Raw genomic sequence first — 21918 nt, forward strand, 5'->3', positions numbered from 1 at the left:
ATTTTCCTTCCAGTGCTCTGTTCAAAGCCTCCAATGAGAAAAGGCATCTGCACGCTCCAGGTGTGCCCTGGCCTTTTACTTAGAATGGTATCAAGCCATGCCACAGATCTCCTCAGCAGTGGCTGACAAGATGAAGGGCCTCCCAGTGTCTTTTCAGAGGATTTCAACCTGGATTACCCCTGCATCTGTATTTGCTACTGGATAGTACTGACTATGCGTCCACAGATAGTGATGGCTCATTCCACAAGAGTGCAGACATCATTTGCTGCCCTCCTGGCACCTCTCTGTTGAAGGCATCTGCAGAGCTGCAAAGTGGTCATCTGTACACATTTTCAGAACAAACTATTCCATCACCCATCAGGCCTGAGATGACACTGGCTTTGGCAGACCTGCATTGCAATAGCAGTCCATCCTTGATCTCCTACTCATCTGTAGAGATACTCCTTGGGAGTCATCGACAACGGAACAGACATGATCAAACAATTGTCAGGGAGGGGTGGAACAGGTACTCAGCTTTTGTAACATTTTTTTCTTCAATATGTGTTGCCCGTGACCATTCCATGATCCACCCTCCTTCCCCTCTTTCGGAATTCCAGCAAGAAGGAAATAGGTGAGGGAAAGCGGGTGGCACTCCTTATACCAGCACATAGGTGTGCTGCTCCAGAGGGTGCCAGAGTCCATTCCCTATGGATACCCCTGAGGGAAAAAATTCTGGCACCCATGCATGTGGCAAGCACACACACCTACAGTGGAATGGACATGAGCAACGCATCTTGAAAAACAAGAGTTACAAAAAGTAAGTTTGGGGGGTGGGGAGCAGGGGTGTTTTGCGGGGCTTTTATTGATTGATTGATTTTTTGTATTAAGGTAAAAATAATTTTAAAATGAGTGAATTGTTTAAAATAAGTGTTCATTTTGAAAACAAACTCCTTGTTACTGTTGATTTAATAATCCAGGTGGAAGACACTTACCAAAAAGGTCAAGAAAAAGAGAGAGACGATCCAGACTCTAAACCAGATATTGAAGGAGAGGACAATGCAATTGAAATGTCAGAGGATTTTGAAGGGAAAACACACAATGGAGAACAGGATAAGAAAGGTTTGTTTCTTTCATTAAGGCACTTTGGTAAGATTGAACTCTTGTAGTTTCTAGAAATACAATTGACTAATTCACTTAAGTTTCACATAGTTAATCATATAGATATCCTTAAACCAATTCTACTAGTAGAACAGAGATATTCAAGTGTAACCAGTAACAAGTTAGAGTTACCAAACGCAAACCAAAGCCAACTTTACCGGAACAAATGAATGAGCTGTCCTTTCTATTGTCTAATGACCCAGCACAGGGCTACAGATGAGCTAATGACTTGGAATGTCTTTCAGCGATGAGTGTTGCAGTAAATTCCAATATTCAGCAAAGCTTTAATACACTTGTACAGGAGAAATGGTCTGTAATTGACTTTGGAATCTCACTTAGGAAAACAGAGCTTTTTAGGGGGGATTTTACAGTGGTTTGCAATAAATAATCAACAAATTTCACATAAAAATTTGCATCAAAACATAAATGCTAGCTGTTTCAATAGAAATTGGATAGACTCTGCAATATTATATCTTGCCTTAATAGATCAACTGTACATAAAATCCTCAGCTGCTTCTGCATAGGCTTCATGTTGGAACTGCAAGAGGCTGCCTGCTAGTGCTTTTTCAGTGTAAAGCTTTAGTATGTAATTATAGCAGTTTGACAGAATCAGTGTTGTGAAATTCCACTAAGCTGTGGTGTTGTACACAGATGACAGTGAGAAATCAGATGAAGATGAAGAGCTGGATAAGCAGATGGGAAATCTTGGTGATGCTGATGCTGATAAACTTGATGAGAGGCTCTGGGGTGATGACGATGATGATGAAGAGGATGAGGCCAATGACAGTAAAACAGAAGAATATGGACCAGGAATGGATGAGGTAAAAAAACAAAAGCGGATCCAAAGGAATAAATATAATACAACATTATTACATTGTGTATAACCTCACTAACACGGTGTGATCTAGACCAATGTTCCTTACTATTTGAGACCATGGAACACCAAACAATATTTTTTATGCAGCAAACTATGTTTTTATGCAGAACACCTATGAAATTTTTTTCACAAACACTAGTGTTCCACGGAATAAAGTTTAAGAAACACTGCTCTGAAGTATGAGACTTGGTGAAGTGGAAGAGTAGTTGCTCTCCATTCAGATGAGAGGGTGTTTAAAATGGAAGCAGTAAGGGGCTTGACTCTTGTCCCTAATTCGGCAAATCCAGGTTTCTCTGTATTCTCCAAATTTAGTTTTCAAGCATTTGGACTCTCCTGACCAGTTGTGGGAAAGCTACTGATCCTCATACATATAGCATGGTACGATGAATTGCAAACTCACAGTGCAAAAACATGTGAACCTGTTACCTAGATTATCCATGCTTCCTGTGTATAGGCAAGTCACAGTCATGACTTGAGTAATTGCACATTAATTGAAAAAGGTAGCTGCTTGTATATCAGGCTCTGGTCTCAGACAGAGACCATTTGAATATACTTTAAATGTTTTTGTTTTGTTTCCTGTGGGAGATGTAGCCCTGTAGCTACACAAACTTTAATTTAGCATTTTGGATAATCATTTTTTGGAATTTTTTTTCCCCATAGAGTGATTCTGAGCTTGTTGCAAAAGATGACAACGTGGATACAGGCAATAAAAATGATAAAAAGAAGCCATCTAAAGATGAAGAAAAACAAGAGCAATCGGAGGATGGGGAAAACACACAGAAAATTCATGAACAAATAGATGAGGTAAAAAGGTTTTAAAACACTAAGAGTACTGTACTTGAAAGGGCCTTCAGAAGCCTGTAATGTCGTACGACTTATGCTAAGAGTGGTAATGACATTTTTAATGCAACCAGTAATATATAAAATATATTTTAAAAATAAATATTGAATGGCTAATCTACTTTTTAAAAAAACATGGATTATTACAAGTGATTTATTATTTGCACACAAATACTGACCTGTTAAAACACATCTAGTCGATTGTGCATTGAAGAGAACTTGCAGTGTTTTCATTTGGTAACTGAAGGACCTTGCCAAAACTCTACTGTATCTTAGTGATAAAAATAACATATATTCAATATTCTATTGCTCCAGAAGTCAGAGATTCTTTTGAAAAATACTAATGGTCAACACCATCGCTACATTGCAGTGATGTTTTGATGATCAGCAGAGAGTGCTCTCACAGTTCAAATATCTATTCCAGCTGCTGAATATTTTGTCCTCAGAGATTATGCACAAGAGCCAAAGCGAATTTACCATATGGCTTAAAGATAAAGAATTAAGTGCACTTAATTAGTTACATCTAAGCTGTGTAATGTTTAGTTTTCGTCTTTCTATGACTTTAAATTGTCCTGAAAAACCCATTACTGCCAGCTCAAATAATGGATATGCAACCTGGAGATGTGAGATTGAGCTGGCTGGCAGATGGTGCTTTGAGCAATAAAAATTATGTTCTAAAAATGGTGGCATCATACTTTGGGAAAGGAAAGATTTACCAACAGAGAGGGGCTTAAAGAAGAGTACAGAACAGTGTGTAAGAAATACTTTTCTTTATCTCTCTCTGCTATCCAGACAGCTCTAGAACAGCCATCATGTGTGTAATTTAGAAAAAATGTAGCAGGCAGCGCCTGTTAATTGAGGAGGGCATCCACATAGCCTGACCCACCAAATCTTTGAAAACTTATGAAAGACTATCTGGGGCCACTTTATGCAATTCTTGATGACCTGTGTCAAAAGCGAATGCTGACTGCTGGAAGGACTCTTGATTGAGAATGCAGAGTGTCTTCAGCAAAAAGAATATGCTGCCTTAATGCAATTTCAAACCCACTGTTCAGGCAGTAGGGCCTTGGAGAAAATAATTAGTTGAATACAGGACGAAATGTGCCATGTATTATCTCATTTCCCAGAGAAGTAGCTTTTTTTCCCTTTTTCTCTTGTTATCTACTTACCATATGTTGCTCTCTTCTCCTGCTCCTCAGCGCGAATATGATGAGAATGAGGTGGACCCCTATCATGGTAAGCAAGAGGAGCTGCCTGAACCTGAAGCTTTGGACCTCCCAGATGACCTGAACTTAGAGAATGGAGAGAAGAGCGATGAGGACAAGGATGAAGAAGGTACCAGCCATGAAATTGTCTCTGCAGATACCCACCAAAGAACTAAGCAAATAGTGAGGAGCCTGAGGAGAAAATATCCCTTGTAAGAAAATCTGCTGCACAACAATCCCAAAATGGGTAGTTGTACCTACTGGTTGGATCACAATATATTTTGGCATCAGGAATCAGACCGTAGGGCTGTATAAGAGTCTATTCGTTACCACCACCTGTATGGAATAGATTTTTCTCTCATAAGCCAAGTGCTTCAGGTACCTGATTCCAGAAGGTCATCCTGTAGAGATGATTCAGCAACCACCGTCCTTGGCAGGCTGTTTTGTTGCAAAACTGCTGCATTCTCTGTACTTTCTCTAGTACCACTATGTATTTGTCCTTAATAAAATCTAACAGTGAGAAAATTTAAATCACGGTGGGTTAGTAGGAGTAGACCCTGATGGGCCCTTACGTACATACCTGTTCTATTTCTTAATGAAATGGCAAGTGACTAATAGGGAAGATTATAGATTCTGCAGCAAGGGGCTGCTATATTTTCTCCCGTTAGAATTTTGAAGCACCAGGCTTTTTTCTTCCAGTTTGGGCTTTCTCCGTTTGCTGAAATGTTTGTATCGCTTTCTTATCTTTCAATTCAGAAGAAGAAAATCCTTTTGCGATAGAAGAGAAGCCAATGGATTTAGATGAGACTGAAAGTGGAGAAGATAAAGCTGGAGAAGATGAAGATACTAGAGATAAAGGCAGAAATCCAGAGCTGGCTGAAGAAGGCACCTCTGAAGATAATGCAGAGGGGGAAGGAGAAATGGAGGAAGAAGCTGATGACGAAGGAGGAGGAAATACAGAAAAAAACGAGGACAATGAAAAGGAGGAAACAGAAACACTGGCAGAAGATAAAGAATCTGCTGAAAAAGAGAGAGAAAAAGAGATCCCAGCTGCTGACCAAGGCCTTCATTCTCAGGTTCAAAAACATTTTTATTTTAATTCTATATGGATAATCATGGTCTCTTTTATTAAAACTTAGCAGAGGAAATCTCCTTTTGCAGAATTAACGGCTTTTACTTCTCCATTAAGAGGGTTATGCATTTTTGCCCTTGTGGCAATAGAGGCAGGAACATCTGAACAAAATCCCTGTGATGTGGAGACTTGTATTTCTCCCACAGAGATAAAATACACTGCTTATTTCTGAACTAGCTGAGTGCACCATGATGACCCCCCTCCTACATTTTAGAATGCTAGTACTGTATTTGGTATTACTTCAGGAAGAAGAGGATGAAGACACTCTGGCGAAGGATGAGCAGATACCTGAATCTGTAGAGAGAATGGAACATGAAGCATATGGGCAGACAGGAGAAGAAAATCTGCAAAGTGACAGTGCTCTTGAGCTGGCTGGAGCAGCTTCGGAAAGAGACCAGGCAAAAGAGGTGGGATAGATGGACGAATCTTAGTGGAACTTTATGGAGTTGTAGTTTTGTTAAATGGTTTTTAAATAAGCAATTTGGGTACTGTATTTGTGAAGTGTTTTGTCCTTGTCATTAATACTTGGAGAATCTATCTGCAAATTCCTCAGTGTGCTTCCTTATGCATGTCTAGAACAGAACAATAACTTCTTCAAGCAGGTGTGGGGAACCTTTTTTCTACCCGGGGGGGCTACTGACCCACAGAAAAAAAAAAAAATTAGTCAGCCACACACTGCCTCTCCGGGATGGGAGGGGAGGTCAGAGGCTTGAAGATTTCCCTAGGCTCCGAGGTGGGGCCAGAAATAAGGAATGCAGGGATGGCGGCTCGTGGCTGGAACAGCAGGGTGAGGTGCAGGAGAAGGTGAGGGCTCCAGCTGGGGCCATGGGTTGGGGTGAGAGGTTTGGGTTGCAGGAGGGGGCTCTTGGATGGGGCCAAAGGGATGAGGGGTAGGGAATAGTGCAGACTCCAGCTGAGGGCATGGGTCTGGGGTGGGTCAGAGGAGTGCAGTGTGGGATGAGGTTTGAGGTGCAGGCTCCAGGAAGGAGTTTGAACGTGAGCGGTCCTCAGGATTGGGGTGCAAGGGGAGGAGCAGAGTCAGAGAGGGAGTTAGGATGCAGAAGGGGTTCTGACTTAGTATAGGAAGTTAGGGTGTGGGCTCCAGCCTGGCTTCAGTTACCTGAGGTGGCCCTCAGTCAGTGGCACCCAGAGAGGGCTGCCATATCTGAGCTTTGTGCAGAGGGGCCAGGTGCCTCTGCACAGCACAAGCTGCCGAAAGATGCCACCCTCACAGCTCTCATTGGCCACAGTTCCCAGCCAATGGGAACTGTGGAGCCAGAGCTGGAAGCAGGGGCAGCGGACAGTTTCCCTGCTTTAAAGAGTTATCTGTGTATGGAAAGTACTTGTGCATATTCAAATTGAAATACAGGTAGTGACAAATTACAAGAAGCAGACAATATGAGATTCCTGAAATTTGATTCTGAGTTTATATATGAATTTATTTGCAGTTTCTTCAGATGACTCCCAGGCAGTCAGATGGTGTTTGTTCATGCTAATTTTTCAATCATGGAATTATGTATTGGTTACACTCTACTAAAATAGCACATTTGCACAAGCTCTAATTTTTATTCCCCAGAACTCAGTTCATCTCAGCCATAGCTCAGTTGTGTAAGATGAAAAGGCATTACTCCTACAGTCCCATTTAGTTTCTAGAATTTTTGTACAGTATGTGGTAAAAAATTTATGCCTAGTTCTTTCAACGCTGGTCGTCTTAAGTCAGCAGAATAGCAGGTAAATATTTTTCTTCTGGCCTTTTTGTCTTTTAGGAGCATGGGAGTGGAACTGCTGATGCAAATCAATCAGAAGGCCATGAATCCACCTTAATGGCACGATTAGCTTCTCAGAAACAGAGCAGAAAAAATACTCAGGTTCCTTTTTTCTTTTTCTTGCAAATTATAGTACAGATTGAATCTCTCTAGTCTGGCTCATCCACCAACATCCCATAATCCAGTATAATTTTAATTAGCAAGCTGACTACTTATCATGGGTGTGGCCAAGTTTCCCAGAGTCCCCTAAAGTTTATTTACAGCCTCTAGTCTTGGCTCTCAGTGTTCTGTGCTATTATTTAGCTGTGATTTACCCCTAAATGTCTTCTAAGAGCTCAGCAACCAGCAGAAGTGTTGGTAATGCTGCTAGACAATATTGACCCTCCTGTGGTTTGGTAAACTTATGTGGCACTGGTCAGGTCCCAAGGGTGCTGGACTACAGGGCTGTGTCTACACAGCAGCATTCTTCCTGAATAAGCTATTCCGGAAGAGGTATTCCAGAATAGCTTATTAGGAAATAGCGCAGCAACACACAAAATGCATTTCAAAATAGCTGGTCTACACATAACAGAGCCTATCTGAAACAGAGCCATTGGGCACACTAGGGTTTATTTTGAAACAGGCACTATTCCTAATACAGTGAGGTTTACCAATTTTAAAATAAGGCATCCACTATTTTGAAAATATTTTGAAATAGCGGTTGTGTTGTGTAGACACTTGCATAGTCATTTCGAAATAACAGCTGCTACAACTTTGCTGTGTAGACATATCTGAGAGGTTCAACCTGTAGCAAAAATTTATTTCTGACACGCAGTAACAAATAGCCTGGACTAAATGACATCCTTATCAAAAGTATCTGCTGTTGATTTGCTGTTTTCAGAGTTTTAAGAGGAAACCTGGTCAGGCAGACAATGAGCGCTCAATGGGAGACCACAGTGAGCATGTCCACAAGCGACTAAGAACCATAGAATCCAGCAGTGAAGCTAAGCAGAGTACAACTCAGTCTGAACAAAATGTGGAACAAGCTGATGCATTTGAACACATTAAACAAGGCAGTGAATTCTACGATGCACAAACGTATGGTATGTCATTGTTCACAAGGCTTCAGAGATTAACTTCAGATTCAAACAATGAGCATTGCAGAACTGGCAAGGCTCTTATTATCTGAAGTATTTCTTAGTATTTACTCCATTTTGGCTAATAGTGTAAGAACAAAATTGTTTAAAGATTTTAGCAAACTTCTTTTTTTAATAAATTTTTTTTTCTAATTTTTCAGATTTTTAAGTAACAGCTTTTTACTCTTTTTATAATAAAATCACTGCTTCATTAGTACTGGAAAAATTGGACACAATAGATCGATTCTAAAGTTTTCAGAAGTGCCTAAATCCCAGTTTTAAAAGGGACTAAATTTTAGGTGCCTACATCAGTTTTCAGCTTTTAAAACCTTTACCCTGAATCTCACTTTGTTTAGCCTAAGGCTTAGGGTCTTAATTGTTAAAACCACTGTGATGTGTTCACGTTAATTCAGCAAGATTTTGTTTATTCCATATGAAGTAACATTTCTGACTTTTTTTTTTAATCAATTAGAGATTGTTGTTTGTTTTTGGGGGTGGAGCAGGAAAGCATTAACTTAAAACGTATCAAAGATTAATATTTTAGTTGTCAAGCATAGCACAGTTCATATTGTGCAATGGTTGTGACAGTAGCTGAGACAGATTTTTCTACCCGGTCAACAGCTTCTCAGATTTAAGTTGTACTAAAGTGAAATCTTGAGAGAGAATAAAAAGGAGGCTTCGGGTATCTGAAATATGAACTGATATTGAAGAACCTCAGAAAGCAATACTGTTGATTTGCATTTATTTTTCCTTTAATGGGTATCCTGTTTCCTTTGTACAGATGTTGCCACCAAGGAGCAGCAGAAACCTACTTTGCCTCTAGATGAAGCGAAGGAAGAGGTGGTTTCTGATGATGCAGTCATGGAAACAGAAATGCAGAACAACGAAGATCTCTGTGCTATAGACACAGAGCAGCTGAAGCCAGAAGTAAAGAAGTCTAGTGTCAGCAAACTCCCTGGTAAACTTCTCTTAAATAGTCTTATCACTTCCCTCATAGAAGTTCTATACAGATATTTTTGAACTGTCTGTTTTTTAATGGGCTTTTCTAAAGCTGTCTCTTTGTCTAGACCAAGTCAATAACCCACATTTAACTATGTATTTAATTGGTTGAGTGGTAGAGTTCCTTTCTAGTTCTTTCAACTTAATGGTCTCTCTAATCTTTTCTTTTACTTCTTTGAGCAAGGCAAATGATTTCCATTCTGGTGGGCAGTTCTTCTAATTGTTAACTGGCCTAGAGATGAATTTCAATCTGAGGCTATGTCTAGACTGCAGGCTTCTGTCAACAAAATTTCCGTCGACAGTGCACACGGCCAGACTGCAGCTCTGTCGAAAGAGATCTGCCGATTAGGAGCATTCTGTTGACATCCCTGTACACCTTGTTCCGCGAGGAAGGGATGTCTCAGCAGAAGAGGTTTTTCCGACATTTGGCCTTGTGTGATAGGCCAAATGTTGGAAAAGCCTCTCCTGACATAACTGCGCAATTTAAGTATCTTTGGCTGACAGTTCCCCACAGTCTGCACGACAGTAGCACACAAGTGCATGCAAAAACCTCAATTTTAACATGACCATAAGAGTCTGAGGGATGGGCTGTGTGGACTCCTCGGGTGCAGCAGCATAGAATTGTGGATTGGAGAAGAAAATGGTTAGATGGGCTGAATGGAACTGCATTAAAGAGAAGTGAACTATTTCAAAGAGAAAGGGGAGAAGAGCAATAGACCTGAGTTGCTGCTGTGCTGGCGGGAAGGTGGGCTGCTGCAAATAAGAGCCGCACAGCACCTTAATAGACTTGGGAATTCTCTGCCCCATGGGAGCCAAGTAGCCATAATTTAAGAACCTGTATGTTTTGATGATGATAGTAAATATGCACTGTGCAACTATAGGGTCTGATGAAGCGGAGTTGGAAATCCAGGCTTTCAATTCTGAGGAGGTCAAAGACTCTGCAGCAGACAAATCACCAAACGCATCTGAGGAGCCGGAAAGAAGCCAAGAGTCTACTGTACATACGGCCCATCAGTTTTTGATGGAAACCACAATCCTGGTACTGTACCAAATGCATCCCATTGCATTTTTATATAAAGATATGAAAGAGTGAAAGAGAAACTATCTAATAAATCTTTACGACAGAGAAGTGTTCATTTAGCATGGGTGGGGAAACCTTTTCTGGGTTGGGAGACACTGACCCATAGACAAATCAGTCGGCCACACAAGTGAGATTCAGAAAAAAAATACCCCCCTTCACTGATGTGTTCCCTGATTGAAAAATGATCTCATTCCCTCGCACACCAGCCCCACAGCCTAGGGGGACCAGAGCTAGTACATTTTGCAGGCCCCTCTGGGGTTGGTGTGCAAAGGAAATGAGGCTACTGGACCAGTATGGGAGGGAGCTGGCAGTGTGGGAGGGAGCTGCCATCCACAGGCCTGATGCTGGGGAGGGGAACCTCAGGGTCCAGATCCAGGCAAGTTGCAGTCTGGATCCAGACCATAAGCCAGGGGTTTCACACGCTTGGTTTAGAATGTAAACTCTTCTCTAGTACATGGTTACATCTCTGGTGTCCCGTCCTCCCCCAGCTGGCTAAACACCCCTGCAAAGGAGGCAGGGGGTAGACAGGAGTTGCCTACACTTGTGGGAGCTGTGTAGCAGCGTCATTGGAATAACTGTAGCGACAGGAAAGATGTGGTCCTCTTTACTCCATCAGATCTCCTGTACTGAGCCAATTTGCAAATTTTACAGAACTTTTTGACTACCTTATTGTAAATTTTAGCTGCTAATTAAAAAAAAATGAAATAGAATCCGAGGGATGACCTTTTGAAAGTTACTGGGGCAGCTGAGGGAGATTAGTCGCGTAGGTTGTGGTAGTGTAGTTTATCATTAGCCATTCTGATGTGCTATAAGGAGAGCCAGGTTGTGTGTGATAATACAGAAACCCCTTCATCTTCATTAGTAGTTTTGCTATTCTACATCACAATTTTAGTTTATTTTGAGGCTAGAGGGAGTGTATTTTGAAGTTCCTGTACATGCTAGTAGTGTCAAATGACGTATTAAGAAAAAGCTGTTTTGCAAAGATGCTGTATTATTGTGGTCTGACTAGTCTAGCTCTTTCATGCACTAGTGAAATAAGAGGAAACGTACAAGTGATAAAAGTATGCTGAAACATTTGTGCCAAGAGAGGAATGGAAGCATCATTTAGTTAAGCCACGGGGAAAAAGACTGAGGTTTCCCTGTGCTTTCAGCAAGGGAAAAGGAGCAAGGAGGACCCGCAAGGAGGACCCACCCTGCCCCCCGCACTACACTTAACCCAGAGTAGATTACAAGAGAGGTTTACAGTTCCTTGTGAGGTCAGAAATTATCTACACTGTTCTGATGCTCCAATGATGTGCTGAATATTTTAATACAAAATCCAGTAAAGAAGAATATTTTAAAACATTCTAATATGTAGGTTTTAGAGATTATTTTAATTCCAACTATATAGCCTGTATAATGCAGACCAGTTGTTACTAAATTGAATAACTGAGGTCCTGTTTTATTTTTCTGCTCTCAGTGAAGACTTGAAGAAATAATGATTTTATTTTGACAGTGTCCATGAGCTATCAGACAGTAATATATTAGCCTGACAGATTAGTTGCCATTTTAATACATTAAATAGACAAAAAAAAAAAAACTACCGCCAACTGCTGAGTGACCTTTTTCTTTTGGAAATTTAAGTACATTGAAATAGACTAATCTTTCTTTTTAATATCATTGAAATCAAATGTTCGTTGCAAGACACCTTAATCTGATCACCTCAAAATTCAGTATTTCCAGTACAGGCACAAAATACATGTAACAAGCAAAATTATGTAGTTTATTTGTAAGAACAACAAGAGATTTCTAGCAATCATGGAAATGTAAGAAAAGGTTAACTTGGTTTTCTAGGATTTTAGCCATTATTATACCCTCTGGCTCTTACTGTTTTTTTAATTATGCTGTAAGAATTGGAGTTTACTGATATGTGGATTCTCTCTGTTTCTCGTAAATGTATTTTTAGCACATAATTAAAGATCCTGAAGAGTTAAGGCAAGAACTGGAAAAGCAATTGGAGGCTTGGCAAACTCTGCAATCTGGAAACTCAGATGAGGTTAGTGATCTTAAACTGCCACTGAAATCCTTAGCTTGTGTCTTGTCATTTTGTAATCCTATTCAACTCATGGATGAAGACTTACAGTCTGGAATCTAATTTTCAGACTAAGCAATTTGAATCTTCTTCTGTCTTGTGGTGGTTAGCTTGTTGTTTAAACTTCTTAAGACAGATCTTACAGCTGGGCAATGATTCAAGTCATGTTTCCAGTTTTTCATCTGCAGTTCAGAGAGCAGTACTTTCAACTTTCTCTGTTAACGACCTCTGAAACTCATAGGCTACATCTACACTAAAGAGTTTTGTAGACAAAACTTGTGGAATGTCTACACACACAATCATTTTGTCGACAGAGCAGATCAAAAGATCGATCCGCTTTTGTGTGTAAATGTGATCTGTTGACAGTGACTTCTGTAGACAGATACTTTTACTGTAGACATAGCCTATTACAGTGAAAAATTTTTCTCTTAAATCTGCCACATCCTTTCACAATGAGTAGGTGACACCTGCAATTTATTACCAGGATTATACACTACTATATCTGTTTGTAGGCATTATTACTGGTGGCTGCTTCCTTCATTAACAGTTTTAAAATATCTCTTTTAAGGTTGTCTAATGCCAGAACTTCCTGGAAATTGGTTGTGATTACCACAGCTATAAACTTAATTGCATTGAAAATTGCTGTTGATTAAAATTGTCATTATGGACACCCCCTCTTAGTGGCAGTCAACCTCCTGAAAAGTAATGTCATTTTAACATCCAGTATGAGACCATGGAACAGGAGCCATCTTGTTGTTGGGTTAATTTAACTAACAAAATATTACTGTTTTCTCCTACCATTGCCATTGAGTAATGTTAAAACCATTTGATGTGGGCTTGGAGACAAGAATAGCCACAGGATATTGGAATACTGTAACCTTTAAAGGAAGATTTTAAAAATCTAATGCTAGTAAAGGCTTTTCTGTACAGATTAGTTGACTAAAATAAGAAGGGTTCTGTGCACTGTGTTCTGCTGTCTTGTGATGTTAGAACATTCTCCAGCAAATGAAATTGCACAGGCAAACAAACTCTTGTGCCTAGGCAGATCCATTTGCAGCAGTAGTAGTATCTTGGTTCTTTTTCCACCCTTCAGTACTTCTCATTACCTCTGCCAGTGACTTTACCAGGTCCTGCATAGACAGTTCCAGTAATGCCAGCATGCTACACAATGCCAGTCATTATCTTCAGTAACAGTATTATCAGGTGTTCACCTCAGCCTGCTGCATTGGGTTTTTTATTTTGGGGTTTTTAAGCTCTAAAACTCCAGCTGCACAGGAGTACATTGTTCTGTCTTTAGAACTGTATATCTTGAGCATCCCACTGGAGCCCAGAGAGAGTTCTTTGACAAGCATACTTCACCTGAAGGACTTATCCTACTAATGGCATCCTCAGATGTGTGCTCTTTTCTTCCAGGTGATATTTCACAGCTGTTCATTTGTCCATAATGAAGGTAGTGAGTTTTGTCTTGGCTGGTTCTGTTGCAGGAAAAGACAGCAGCTGAGATGTGGCAGAGATATTTAGTACTGACTGCTCCTCTTTCACAACAACTTTGTGAGCAGCTGCGACTCATACTTGAACCCACTCAGGCAGCCAAGTTGAAGTAAGTCTTTTCTCTGTAAGGCTTTTAGCCTCCTTGTGTGGGCCAAGAATCTTTTCAGCCATAGCTTGTTACATTTGGGCCTTAGCAGTATCCTCTAATATTTTTAGTAACTGTTTCCCATACGCGCATACATTGAATTAATTCTTTAATTAGAACACTCAAGTGATTTGATAATTTGCAAATGTGACGTAGTAGTGAAGAATTGGAAGATCTCACTTTCTGCTCTGCTCAATCGGATTTCAGCAGAAGTGCTAGTGAGTCATGTCTTCTACGCCTTGTTCACCTTTTAGCTCCAAGTGATTAGTACAAGATTTAAGTCATATTTGGTACCACATTTTTCAATACTGGATACCTAAAGTAAAGCTCTTAATTCCCTATTTAGGCACCTACACTAAAAGTCTATTTTCTAAAGTGCTGAGCATCCATCTCCTAATGGAGCTGAAAATCAGACTAATTTGTAAGTGCCTAAATGTGGACATAAGAGCCCAAATTTAGATGCTCAGGTCTGACAAGTTTGGCCTGTGTTGCTGTGCAGAATTACCAAATTGTATAAACTATTTATCAATAAAATGAATCTCACTAATATTTTTGTTGGCTCCTTAACTATCAGAGGTGATTACAGAACAGGAAAGAGACTGAACATACGTAAAGTGATTCCATATATTGCCAGTCAGTTCCGAAAGGATAAGATCTGGCTGCGAAGAACCAAGCCCAGCAAACGTCAGTATCAGATTTGCTTGGCCATTGATGACTCGTCTAGTATGATAGACAACCACTCCAAACAGGTAAGGCGCATAAAATCTGGGAAGGAACCTTTTCCCCAGAGTAAAGATGAAGCCGTACAATAGATTAGTTCTTTTTTTATAATTGTATGTCAGAAGAGGAGCTGATTTATACCAAGCATTGTTCTGCACAGAAAGAGCTGTTGTTTGATTAGGCAGGGCTTGGTGATTCTGATAGAAGATTCAGTTTACAGGCCAGTCCGCTATTAATTTAATATCCTACGTAAAATATGGAGCTAGTTTAAGCAGTTTTTAATCCTTAGTCAAACTCCTCTATTAAAATATTTTGAGCTGCAGTATGTAATGCATATTTTGTGCTTCACTGGTAAATAAGCAACATATTTATATATGTATAAAACACAGAATTTGTACTGAGTACAAAATTTGTACTCTACTCAATCTGATGAATGTAAATGTAAAACTAGGCAAATATCTAGATGAGCTGATGTATTCCCTGGAAGGCCTCTGTGTACCCCGAAGTGTACACATACCCCGGTTGAGAAATACTGCCATAGAATATGTGCTAACTGCCTGTGGAAAACTATCTATTCAATCTTGTATTTAGCTGTGGCACGGAGTATTTTTCCCAGACCTGTGGAAAAGCTCTGTGTAGCTCCATAGCTAGTATCTGTCATGAACAGAAGTTGGTCCAATGAAACATATGACCTACCAACCATCTCTCTGTCCAGCATCCTGGGATGAACATCCCTGCATACAGCAGTACTTTGAATATTTGAATGTTTTGCTTCATCCTTATGATCTTTTTATCTAGCTTGCATATGAATCCCTGGCAGTGATTGGAAATGCATTGACTCTTCTGGAAGTGGGGCAGATTGCTGTGTACAGGTGAGAATATTTTAAGCAAGGATTTATTTTAAGATTCTTAGAGCAAAATTAGCAATATAGAATTCTTACTTAGCCTATTTTTATAACAAACAAATGTGACATTTTATTTCAGCTTTGGAGAGACAGTTCAGCTTTTGCACCCCTTCCACGAACCATTTAGTGACCAGTCTGGAACACGGATATTACGCCTCTGCAAATTCCAACAAAAGAAAACTAAGATAGCTCAGGTATGCCAAAGTCTTAGACTGCAGGGTTGCAGAATTTTTGTTCCAGAGATGACATGAATTGTATCATGGTTTTAGGTACTGTTTATGTTTGCAAAAAATCAAAACACATGAATGGCATTGTGTTCCACTGTACAGCAATTTAATCTTCAGGGAATAAGGGACAGGAGAGATTTCAATTTTGTTGCAATAGTTAATACACATCAGTGTCACTTTCAGTTGTCTCAGAAGGGTAGCCATGTTAGTCTGTAGCTTCACATATAACAAGCAGTCCTGTGGCAACTTAAAGACTAACACATTTATTAGGTCATGAGCTTTTGTGGGTAAATTATGCTCTTCTTCTCTCCTGGTGCAGGTTGGACATCCCCCTTCCAGCCACCTCAGGACCTAACTGGTCCCAAGCGAGGGAGTTTGCTGGACAAGGGGAGGGCAGATCCAGCCCCCCTTGTCTGACTCCACTCCCGGCCCCAGCTGCCACTCCCTTTTCCCCTGCTGGCTCTGGTTGCTGGGCCCCCTGCCCTGCTCTGCTCCAGCGGCCAGCCCTTGTCCTTTGCTACTGTTTTACCACCCCCCTCCACCCCCAAATGGCTCTACTTTCACAGTCACTGCCCTGCTCAGGCTGCCCGTTCTGTTGTTGTGTGGCTCAGCTAGGCCCTGCAGACAGCCAGCCTCCCAGATGAGCAGCTGGGCCACATGCTGCCGGACCAGAGAGTTAGTTTTTTAGAGGTTCAGCCTGTAGTATCTGAGCTCATACTCTACGGTAAGCTGTATTTTTGGAACAGGTGGTAATCCTACATTTGGATTTACTAGCGTAAACTTCTGGGTTAATGCAGAATCCCATTTAAGTGCATAGGGCAAGGTTCTTTTTAAAACCAGCAGTTACTTATTTTAGTGGATCCTAGCTGAGGCTGAGATTTTGTTAGGTATTTTTAATAGAAGTCGCAGACAGGATGTGGTAATAAAGAATGGAAGCTGAAGAACCACCCAGGACTGAGAATGGAGTGTGGCTGCTAACACTGAAGATGTAGAGCTCATGTGAAATCATAGAATCTTTGACCTCTCTGACTCGTAGCTTTAGCAGGATTGAGGCCAGAGGGAGGGAGAGAAATCCAGACCTGATTACTGGTGTTTAATTGATTAGGACCAGGACTTACTCTGCAGAGGTTCAGTTTACTAAAATCAGTCTCTTGGTTTTGTCTGAGTCTTGCAAAAAGTCTTGTTGTGGTACCCTTTGGACCTTTCCTGAGTTCTCTCCTTTGCTGGACTGGCTTGCAGTTCTGGCATCTCTAATGTGCCCATACTGCCATCAAAAACACCAGCCACTGAAATAAACCCTCAGCCATGGTCCACATGAGGTAGCGACTTGTATAAGGTGTATAAAAGTCTGATGAATTCTCCTAACGTTTTCAGGTATTTTTATAAAGCTTTCCAGCATGAAAGCATCTGCTTATAATTAGCTTGTTCTCATTTGTCTTCTCTGCAGTTTCTAGAATCATCAGCAAACATGTTTGCTGCAGCACAGCAGTTGTCTCAAAATATCAGTCCAGGTAAGCACTTTTGGAATGGTAATTGTGCTTGTTACCATGACAATAGGGCTATCTCCATAGTCTTGATGCATTGTTTTCCTGTGTTGTAAAAACTGTAAAGATGTACAGCACTGAGATGATGCTTTTCAAAACTAGGGTCTCAAATGTTCAAATGGAATGTTTGGTTAAGAGGCTCTTTCAGCACTTCCATTTTATAAGCTGGAACTTTGTATAGAATACTAGGACTGGATGAGACATCAAGACGTCAGCAAGTCCAGTCCCACATACTTATGGTAGGACCAAGCACCATCTAGATCATCAGATGTTTATCTAAGGGCCTGCTCTTAAAAATCTCCAATGATGGAAATAACCTCCCTAGCGAATTTATTCCAGTGTTTAGCCACCCTGACAGTTAGGAAGTTTTTCCTAATATTCAAGGTAAATCTCCCTTGCCACAATATAAGCCCATTGCCCTATCATCAGAATAATTTTCTCCTTCCTCCTTGTTAGCTACCTTTTACGTACTTGAAAGCTGTTACATCCCCACTTTTTCTGGGGTAAACAAACACATTTCTTTTGGTCTGCCCCCAGGATCATGTTTTCTAGACCTTTAATAATGTTGGTTGCTCTTCTCCATACATTCTCCAGTTTGTCCACATCCTTCCTGAAATGTGGTGCCCAGAACTACCCATAATCCTCCAGTTGAGACCCAAGCAGCACAGAGTAGAGCGGAAGAATTACTTCTCATGTCTTGTTTGCAAGACTCCCGTTGATGAATCCCAGAATGGTGTTTGAGGGGTTTTTTTTTTTATTTTTTATTTTGCAGCAGTGTCACACTGTGGACTCCTATTCAACTTATGGTCCACTATGACCTCCTAAATCCTTTTCTGCAGTAGTCCATCTTAGGCAGTCACTTCCCATTTTGTATGTGTACAACTGATTGTTTCTTCCTAAGTGCTGTACTTTGTATTGACTTTTTTGACTTTCATCCAGTTTACTGCAGACCATTTTTCCAGTTTGTTCAGATCATGCACACACCTTAGCATGTGCAAGACTAAGTAGCAAATTTAAGCCAAACAAAAACAAATCATTTGAGAATATTTCAAAAAAAGGAAAAAAAAAGATGTGTTCAAGAGCATGCTTTGTGCTTCATTTTCTCAGGGGGGGGAAAAAAAACCACAACACTAACCAATTATAGACATTCTGTATAGACTTTTTGACCATTTAGACAAAGAAAAAATCCAGAACAACTAAATTGTGTTTACAAACAGTTTATTGCACGTAAGTTGTAACATACTTTATAAAACACTGATTTAGGGCCGGACCCACTTCCTTTTGAAGCTGTTGACCTTCAGAAAGGCTCCCAATGATTTCAATGGAAGTTGCTGAAGCCCTTTAGGGCAGTGTATCCAAAACTAATTTGGCCACAGAACACTTTTGGGTGTAGAATAGATTGGCAGAATACATACAAGCTAGTCTGGGGGTCGGAGTGTGTCACACTGGAAAAATTGCTGCATGTAATGCTCAAAAGTTGATTTAAAGAATTAGGTTGTTTAGATGTCTTTTATTGTACAAAGGAAAAAAGAAAAGAAAATCATCTGAATGAATGACTAATGTCCTTCTGATAGGCCGATGATTACCAACACTATAACGAAGTATAAAAATTAAGTACAAACTCAAAACAAAACATTAATATAACAGTCAAAAAAAGGATGGTTAGTGGCATACGTTTGTTGAAAAACAGAAAGGACAATATTGTTCAAAAAAGGACTGTCCTTCCTTAAAACTTAAACATTTTTATGAAAAAGAAATGCAAATCATATCTGGTATGGAAAAATATTTTTAAATTTTGTGGTTTTCATAAATTGGTTATTTTTATAGAAGTCTACTGGAAAACAAAAATAACATTTAACAGCTTTTTTTTAAACAGGAACACTGTTTTTGCATCTCTGATTTGGCATGAGTTGCGTGACTATACTATTATGAATGTGTTATGAATATTAATATACCTACCATCTAAATACTATTCAAATACCTTCATATTTTTGATGCACACAACTTCTTATTTAACATTTTAGAGGGGGGAAAAGAACTCTAGAATTGAATTTTTTCACGGAACACCAGTGTTCCATGGAACACAGTTTGGGAAACGCTGCTTTAACTGGTATATGTAGCAGTCAAGTCTGCAGAGCTGATGACTCTAACTTTTGAATTCTATATGAACCCAAAATTCCTATCTGACAAATGTGGAGAGCAAGGAATGTAAAACAGGACCTTTATTTACAATTTTGTTTTCCTGCCTATTACCATTGCTGATGATGGTGATGACCATTTTAAAATTGTCTAAAGCTATGTTTATGCTAAAGACCTTATCACAGCTCTTGCATGTAGCTACTCTCTGTTGGCAGGAAAGCATCTCCTACCCATACAGCATTGTCCACACTGGCACCTTTGATGGGGAAACTTATGTTGGCCAGGCAGTTTTTTTTTTTTCCCCATACCCCAGCCGATAAAGTGCTAGTATAGACAAAGCCTAGCTCATGGTTCCAGGGGAGAGAGCATTCCTGATATGCTTGGGACTGTAATTTAATTTTTCAAAGTCACAGAATAATAACTGACTACAACTTTGTTTTCTTGTGGAGCTTATTTATTAGGGTTTTCTATTGTGCATACAACAAAAATAAATTGATAAAATGCACTGGTTTTGTTTTCAGTTTAAATGAGTTTGAGGTTTTTATTTATTGGAAATGAAAATATTGTTTTCCCTGTGCATAGATACTGCTCAGCTGCTCTTGATAGTTTCTGATGGAAGAGGCCTTTTCCTAGAAGGCAAGGAACGAGTCACAGCAGCAGTTCAAGCAGCTCAGAATGCCAATATCTTTGTCATTTTTGTCATATTAGACAACCCTAATTCCCGGGTGAGTGAGCGAACAATAAAACAAAATTATAGTTTACTGATGGAAAGTTACACATACATTTTTAACAGTTGACTTTGTAACTTCTTGTAAAATTGGTTGGGAATTTATACCAGGATCACTTTTTCTAGCTGTTGTACGTTTGCAATTGCAGCTGGGGTTATGCCTTTTGTAGGATTCAGCACAGCTATTTTGTTTAAATAATTCCTTGCTTCGCTTTGCCGTTCACTTTGTTTCAGTGAAGTAATTTCATTCGTTTGCAATGTCTGCCAGTTCTTCCTCAACCTCTGTCTACTGTGATGTTAGTTGCTATGTCATATTTCAAATTAGATTTTAAACTCTTCAGGCCTGGGACACTGTTGTCTTATTTGCATTGTGGGGCACCCAGAATAATAGCATGTGCTATAAAGTACTTTCTCTCAGCTATGCTGCTGTTGAATTGTCTGTCTGTACTATAAATTGGCCTGTAGAAAAATATCTGCTCTGGTATGCTAGTAGATACTTAGTGAAAATGTATCCGTATTTTGATTTTATGTAACCACTTCCTAGTTATGAACCATGTGCCCCAACTATTCAGAAGAGTGTTTTTCTCTCAAACAGAATCCTAGTTTTCCTCTCACAAAAGTCTATGGAAGAACTCTTCCTTGTCCTAAGCTAGTCTGTCACTTTGTTGGCAGAGGAGCTGTTGGGAGAACTTAATGTTGTGACATACCACCAAGCAGCTCAGGGCTGACTGACATTGAAAGTAAAAGGCCAGAACTGGGACTTTCCACTACAGTTATCGGAGAGGTAGTGGAGTTAGTCTGTATCTTCAAAAACAACAAGAAGTCTTGTGCACCTTATAGACTTAACAGATATTTTGGAGCCTAAGTTTTTTGTGGTTGAAGACCTGCTTCGTCTCACGCATCTAATGAAGCGGGTCTTTGCCCATGAAAGCTTATGCTCCAAAATATCTGTTAGTCTATAAGGTGCCACAGGACTTTGTTGTTTCCAGTACAGTTGGTACTCGTGTACTTCAGTTATTTCCTTAATTTGAGTGATGGATACACTATAAACTTTGAGATGATTTATAATTATTTTGGGACTGCTATCATAGATTTCAGCTATAGCTACGAGATTTCTAAATTAAAAAGTTGAAAGCAAAAAAAATTTAAGTGACACTTCATTCCCTCTAATTTTAATTTGAAACAATCATTTCTGACAACCTCTATTTGACATGAAGGTAACAGGGATCAGACAACATAAAACAGCTAAAGAGAGTGAGCTGCTAACTAGGAGAATTGGGCAGCTTTTTAGTGTTTTGGATTTTGCAAGTTATGAGGAGTGGGTAGCTGGTTGTGTGAGGTGTGGTACGGTTGGAAGCTGAGCTGCATGGGAGTTTCAGGAAGCTTCCACAGTGAAGTAAAAAAAAGGAGTTTCAGTATACTTAACATTATTGCAGTGCACCTTACCGAGAGTGTACTGGCTCAAGTACAACACTCTAAGGATACAAGGAGGAAGAAAAAACTAGTTGCTCCTCAGTTAACTCTTTAAAATAGTGCTAGAAACCCTTCCTGATCAGTTATTAAAATATTTTCCTGGTTAACACCAGTGTGTAAAAGTTTTAATTAAATATGGTTTTAATGTCAACTTTAGGGTGCCAGCTATCAGAGAGTTAGCCCAAGTTAGTCTGCATCTTCCAAAACAGTAAGAAGTCCTGTGGCACCTTCTAGACTAACAGATATTTTGGCTCATAAGCTTTTATGGGCAAAGAGCCGCTTTGTCAGATGTATGAGTTGCGGGGTTTCAGAGAAGGATTTAAA

At 39.9% G+C, this 21918-nt stretch overlaps 1 protein-coding gene across 2 annotated transcripts in view; it reads left to right on the forward strand.

Moving 5' to 3' along the window:
• The window catches only part of MDN1 (midasin AAA ATPase 1), a 165535-nt gene that overhangs the window by 140611 nt on the left and 3006 nt on the right, over positions 1-21918 (forward strand). For both annotated transcript variants that reach the window (XM_074990884.1, XM_074990885.1), the window contains exons 85-101: positions 957-1098; positions 1789-1958; positions 2675-2818; positions 4054-4189; positions 4816-5135; positions 5437-5598; positions 6958-7059; positions 7838-8039; positions 8854-9030; positions 9953-10110; positions 12098-12187; positions 13708-13823; positions 14434-14608; positions 15378-15451; positions 15564-15678; positions 17159-17222; positions 19977-20119. In XM_074990884.1, coding sequence (XP_074846985.1) covers positions 957-1098; positions 1789-1958; positions 2675-2818; positions 4054-4189; positions 4816-5135; positions 5437-5598; positions 6958-7059; positions 7838-8039; positions 8854-9030; positions 9953-10110; positions 12098-12187; positions 13708-13823; positions 14434-14608; positions 15378-15451; positions 15564-15678; positions 17159-17222; positions 19977-20119 — 2490 coding nt within the window. The remainder of the gene's footprint in view (positions 1-956; positions 1099-1788; positions 1959-2674; positions 2819-4053; positions 4190-4815; positions 5136-5436; positions 5599-6957; positions 7060-7837; positions 8040-8853; positions 9031-9952; positions 10111-12097; positions 12188-13707; positions 13824-14433; positions 14609-15377; positions 15452-15563; positions 15679-17158; positions 17223-19976; positions 20120-21918) is intronic.

The sequence above is a fragment of the Carettochelys insculpta genome, chromosome 3, assembly GCF_033958435.1.
Source record: "Carettochelys insculpta isolate YL-2023 chromosome 3, ASM3395843v1, whole genome shotgun sequence".
In the NCBI taxonomy this organism is placed as follows: Eukaryota; Metazoa; Chordata; order Testudines; family Carettochelyidae; genus Carettochelys; species Carettochelys insculpta.